The sequence below is a fragment of the Oryza brachyantha genome, chromosome 3 (assembly GCF_000231095.2).
Source record: "Oryza brachyantha chromosome 3, ObraRS2, whole genome shotgun sequence".
In the NCBI taxonomy this organism is placed as follows: Eukaryota; Viridiplantae; Streptophyta; class Magnoliopsida; order Poales; family Poaceae; genus Oryza; species Oryza brachyantha.
In genome coordinates, this window is record NC_023165.2 from 11,081,877 (window position 1) to 11,088,477 (window position 6,601).

At 40.4% G+C, this 6,601-nt stretch overlaps 1 protein-coding gene across 1 annotated transcript; it reads right to left on the bottom strand.

The window, feature by feature from the left end:
• Positions 1 to 3,523: 3,523 nt before the first annotated feature.
• LOC121053943 (phylloplanin-like) lies at positions 3,524 to 4,402 on the bottom strand (the record flags this gene model as incomplete). The annotated part of the gene is made up of 2 exons (XM_040522601.1): positions 3,524 to 4,144; positions 4,234 to 4,402. Coding segments are annotated over 2 exons (513 nt in total), but the record flags the coding sequence as incomplete, so codon positions are not given.
• Positions 4,403 to 6,601: the final 2,199 nt, after the last annotated feature.

Genomic DNA, 6,601 nt, shown 5'->3' on the forward strand with positions numbered 1-6,601 from the left:
ACTAGCTGCTCAGTGTGTTGTGCTGCCTCATCGATGGCTCTATTTATAGGCGTGCAATGGCCGGGCGAGCGAGTTGCTGAGGTTAATCAGAGGGTGCTTGCTTCCACGTAACTTTTTTAAGTCTCTGTCACATCGAATGTTTGGAACTAATTAGAAGTATTAAATATAGACTAATAATAAAACATATCTCATACTCTGTACTATTTCGCGAGACGAATCTATTGAGCCTAATTAGTCCATGATTAGCGAATGTGATGCTACCGTAAATATTTGCTAATCATGGCTTAATTAGGCTTAAAAAATTTGTCTAATGAAATAGCCTTAATTTATATAATTAGTTTTGTTATCAGTCTATATTTAATACTCCTAATTAATGTCCAAACATTCAATATGACAAGGGACAAAAAAAAGTCAATGGATCCAAACACCATCTTAGAATGACAGTTTTACCTTTGCTAGGAAAATACTTTTTTGTTATTAAAATTTACATCGCCTTGAGATATATCATTATTAAGAAAGTACTATGAGATATCATATATTCCTAGTATAAAACCTACTACATCACCTTGAGGTGGTAAAAGTTCTTTAAACTTTGGTAACTGGAGATAATTTTCCAAGAGTAGTAAAATTGTCCTTATCTTTTTTGAGAAAGCGACTATAGGTACTAAAATTTACACTTAAAATTCTGATACCTTGAATTACAAACTAATTAAATGGAGATACTAGATTTTTACAACTTTATAAAGAACATTAAATTATTCATTAAATTTTACGCCGTAAAATATAATACATTCCTATGGTTAATTGCTCTGATTGCAAATCTTGGCTGGGATTAATTTCAAACGATAGGCTAGCTGCAGCTTCACCGTGGGGCGCGCGTGCTCGAGGGTGTTGTAGCGGCACACGCTGCTGTCCGCGTCGGACGTGTGCGTGCGGACAATTCGGCCCATGCATCCCGGTAGAGTCGACGGGCCGCGCACCGGCGTGACGGGTGCCGGTAGGTAGATGCCAAGCTAGAGATTTTCGTTCCAGTGCTTATCATTGCATTTGCGAGACGATGACGAATCGATGCCGTTTGATTAGTTTGATTATCAGATCATTGTTTGGCTCTTCCCACATATTTATGAAATAAAATGTTTATATACGTGTGGTTAGTAATCTAAGTGATAAAACTGGATAATAAACTACGATAGAAAAAATTCTAAACTCAACCGTAAATTTAAGATTAAAATTTTAAATTTTAAATTATAGAAGAAAAAAAACGAGCCTCGATTCGTCTCTGGAGTTTAAGAGCAATCGACTATATGAAAGCCATGATCAATCGGAGCTGCGATAGCTAAGCTTAGTTAGCTAGGGCACGCGTGCGTTCATGGTGATGGCAACCTCTTCGCGGCATTTCTCTCGGCGGATGGATCATACCGAGGCCGTTATCTCGGGTAATGTGCACGCCTAGCAGCGCCAAAGAGATGGGCGAAGCCTGTCTTTGTCTGGTTTGTACCTTTTCATTTCCCGTGAGCAGTGTGACCACACCTCACAATTCTCCATGAGACAATATTCTCTGTTTTTATATGTACAATAAAAAATTATAAGAAGTATTTAAAAGAAAATAATATAAATATTTGGTGTGAAATATGTTCATGGCTCATGCGAAATGAAAGAGTCAATTATGTGCCCTTGAAATTTCACACAATCGATACTACGCCCTTAATATTTATCTGATCAATCCTACTCCCTCCAATATTTTTATTATATGTCATTTAGTTTTGGATTATATTTAAGTTTGACTGTTCGTTTTATTCAATATTTTTATCCAAATATGCAAAATTATAAGTCATATTTATAGTTGCTATAGTAATAAATCAAATCACAGTAAAATAATTAGTGATTATATAATTTCTTTGAATAAGATGAACGATGAAATGTGTAACTAAAAGTCAACAGTGAAAAATTAAAGAAACAGAGAGAGTATATCGTTGAGTTTTTATTTAGATGTCTTAACTTGGTTTAACACTCGTTCTCGTGCATTTTGTTTAAGAAAAGTAGGTTTATCTAGAGGATCTTAGACCACATTCAAATGATAATCCCAATATGTTTCAACCTTAGTTTGGAAAACCAACATAGATCCCTGCATAGAGTCAAAACAAGAAGACTTAAATTTTAGAATTCCTAGCTCAACCACTGAACCCAAGCACTCACCCAACTTGTTTTTATCTCGAATTGAGGCAAGTGCAATCATAATACCTTAGATATGAAAAAATGAAAAACTGAGTTATGCAAGAGTGCCTTACTTTGGAAAGCTGACATGGCCGCGTTAGTTCAGTTGTTAGTTATCCGATGCGGAAAACATATTAATAGATTGGTATATGATTTTAATTATTAATTATAAAAAATTAAAATAGATTAATATGATTTTTTGTAAAACAACTTTCCTATATAAAATTTTAGCAAAAAAACACACCGTTTATGGGTTAGAGAAATGTACGCGCGAAAAACGAGAAAATTTGGACAAATATGAGGAAGTGCCAAAGGCTGCCATAAACACCTCTAGAGAACTAGAACAAGTAGAAATTTAAAATTTTGGAATTCCTAGCTCAACCACTGAACACAAGCACTCACCCAACTTATTTTGATCTCAAATTGAAGCATACCTTAGGTGTGAAAAATTGTGTAATGCAAGAGTGCCTTACTTTGGAAAATCGACATAGACACCTCTAGAGAACTAGAACAAGTACTCCCTCCGTTTTATATTATAAGACTTTCTGGGTTTGCTTAGATTCATCATGTATAGATTCATTAGCATACGTATATAAATATAGTACGACCAGAAAGTCTTATAGCGTGGAACGGAGGTAATAGAAATTTAAAATTTTATATTCCTAGCTTATCCACTGAACACAGGCGCTAACCCAACTTCTTTTGATCTCGAATTGAAGCGAGCACAATCATTAAGCTTTGATTTGTTATTTACTTTCAACCTCATCATTTCGCTTATAATAAATATAAGCGAAACATAATATTAGCAATTAAAAACTAATTTATGGATTAAAACTGTTGCTACACATTTTTGTCATTTTAGAACCGAATACTCTAAAATAAACTATGAGGGAAACCCCCGAATATCAACTCTCAAATAAATTCTGAAATTCAATTTTTTTTTCTTGTGGTTGTAAGTTGTTTGCCAAAATGATGAGACCCTTTATATATGACTTCATATATCTCGTTGTGTCACATTGATATTGTCGTAGGGTTTGCAATCTTGTTTTGCACATTTCTAATAGGAGATTGAAATGTCAGAAAATCCGGGTGTTAAAAAGTTCAAATCTTTTTTAAAAAATAAATATTTTTTACCAAATTCACACATTTTTTAGGTTTTGGGGTGAAATAACTGCGTGCCCCGGTGTGGGTGTGGGCGGGGAGGGGTGTTCCCAAATATCAAAGCCGTGTATAGCCTTAGTTTCTCTCTTAACCATCATTCAAAACTAACTCAGGCAATGAGACAAACAGGACAAATCATGAACACAACTTAGTTTTGACAAACAAACAACTTTAGCATCACAACAATACATATATCATTTGTGTGCTTCTTAGAAGCAGCCATGAGATGTGTATACATAGTAGTAGCAGATAGATGCATGATGCATGGCACGATACAAACTAATTAAAATTAGCATCATGCATGGTAATGGGCCCATTAGGCCCATCGCTATACGTATTGATTATGCTTAACAATAGTTTATGTATTGATCATCACAATCATGTGATATAATCGTACGTCTAATGGCACACGCGCGCCGCCAGGTCTAGACGAGCGAGAACGGCAGGGGGACGATGTTGAGGATCTCGCCGAGGAGGCCGCTGAGGATCTGGGCGACGAGGGCGATGATGCTGCCGAGGCCTCCGAGCCCGCCGGCGCCACTGCTGCCACCGAGGAGCTGCACCGGCGCCGTCAGCGTCCCGGCGACGCCGGCCAGGGACGCGTCGCACGCGGCCAGCGGGGTGGTCACCACCACCTTGCACTGGTTCCCGGCCATGGCCATGAGCATCGTCGTGTTGAGCGTGCCCATGTTGATGGTGAACGCCCCGGTGCCGTCCGCCGTCGCGCCGCCCACCACCCTGCTCCCGCACATCATCTGCACGCCGGCGTCTGGCCGGAGAACGTACGATATATCGGGTCAGCCGGATCACAGTTCAACATATATAGCAATTCATAGTCTACTCGATCGTCGTCCTTACTGGGGAACGCCGGGACCGACGCGACGTTGATGGAGCTCCCGGCGCTGCACGGCACTACGCCGGTGACGAGGCCCGTCACAGCAGGCCTGCCCGCTGCCGCCTCCGCGCCGTGCGGCGCGATGCCGACGGCGGCGGCAGTGGCCGCCACGGCGAGGACGAGGAGAAGGCTCTTGGCCGCCGCCGCCGCTTCTGCCATTGCTAGCTAGCTGATCACAAGATCGACCGTCCTCTCCTCTCCTCTCTTACTCCGTCGATCTCACTCTGACTCGTCGTACTTACTCTGAGCTTAGTGAGGCCGTGCGTGTGTGGTCGTGCTGCTGCATGAGACCGCCCTATTTATAGCCGCGCGCGTGCAAGCAAGCACAACGACGGTGGCGATCGAGGCAAGCTGCACGCCGCGCGCGCAGCTAGGCTTCGCGCGTGCTCGGCGGTGATCGAGCGGGACACGCCGCCGTCCGCGTCGGACAATCTGGCCGTGGCCGGCTGGCTCGCGGAGCCGGAGAACGAATGGTCCCCCCGTGCATGAGGCACGCAGCTAGCAAGAATCGCCATCCTATCCTGCTGGTGGCGGTAGCTATCCGCCTGTCCTGCATTAGAGTACAATAGCAGGCTACAAGCCAGCTAAATATCGATGTGGAAGTGAGAAGGAAAGAGAGGGGAGAAGCTGGCTATAAGCTTATAGCCAGCTTAGGTATAAGAACCAAGACAGCACGTGAGACAGATATATGAATCCTACATTAAAGACAAAAAACTAACCATTATATGAGTAGGCTATAAAAAACTAAAAAAATCTTATAGCCAGTTTATTGGCTATATTATTAGTCTCGCTATTATCATGCAGTAGATGCCAAAGATGAGTTTTTTTCTTCGATCTAGCGACTAGCGATGAGCAAGAAGAGCCGAGAGATTATGGTATGGTATCATCATTGCTAAATGATGATGAATAGAAGGTCGGTTATGGAGACCAAGTGTGTTTGGGCCGGTGTTTATTAGTAATACACAGCATGCAGTTCCATTCTTAATGATGAAAAGGCCATAACCATTTTAGTTGTGTAGTTAGGGGGACCGAAATCGATCCTTGCCATTATCAATGACTATCACATTTAGCAATGACTATAATTAACCATTTTAATTTCTACCAGAGTACGGGCTCATCTTATCACGTTTATCTTTTCTCACGTTCTGATGTTTATAAACTAAAATTTAAATTTTCAACTTTAAATCTAGAATTAATTTTAGTTTTTTTACCTTAGTTTATTTTTTAACATTGACTTTTACATCACTAAGAATACACATATAAAATTTTTATTTATAATTATTTTTCATTTACCAATATGATGTAAACGTCTGCCTCTATAATATTACTGTTAGAGAACGCGGATCCGTAGCTAGGGTGGTGTAGAGAAGCTAGCTACTTGGCTGGGTAGCTACAGCTACTGTAGTGTGGAAACTTGCGCGCGCGCATGCTGATCGATGAGGCGCTGGCAACTCGCGGCCGGCGTGCTCTCCGCTCGAGCGATCGTCGACTCCGACGCCCAGCGCGGGTAGCGGCCAGCGAAATGCAAGAGGATGGGAATGGAAGAATGGGAGAAAGCTACAGAGACGTGCGTCCTTGTCGGCTCATTTGTTCTTTACTTCACCAACGCCGTGCTCATCGGCGCCTTCTCGCTCTGCATATGCTGCTGAAAGGGGACCGGTCGAACTCTCTCCAAAAGCTTTGATTAACAATAGCTACCTAAATATATACCCATGCTTTATTTACTACCAGTTACAAAATATTATGGAATTAAGCAAGTAAAGATATATTTTGTATGAGATGGGTTACCCCATCTTAATTCTATGGAAAGTATTAGTATCAATTTGATTTTGTACATGGCTATCCGTTTAGGTTTATTCATTTCTTAATATTAAAAGATTATAGAAGTAATTTAAAATCTTTACTAATATGAGTAGTACTGTAGGGACATGGGTGGTAGATTTATTGTCACCGCTAATATTTTATTTTAAAAAAGTACAGATGAGATGTGCTAACTTGAGGGGGTGTTTGTTTCTAGGGATTAAACTTTAGCCCCTAGTCACATCGAATGTTTGGACGCTTATTATAAATAGTAAACGTGATATATTAATAAAACACATCTATAGTCTTGGACTAATTTACGAGACGAATCTAATGAGCCTAATTAATCGATGATTAGCCTATGTGATGCTACAGTAAATATTTGCTAATTATAGATTAATTAGGCTTAAAAAATTTGTCTCGCGGATTAGCTCTTATTTATGAAATTAATTTTTTTATTAGTCCATGTTTAATACTTCAAATTAGTGTCCAAACCTCCGATGTGACATAGGGCTAAAAAGTTTAGCCCTA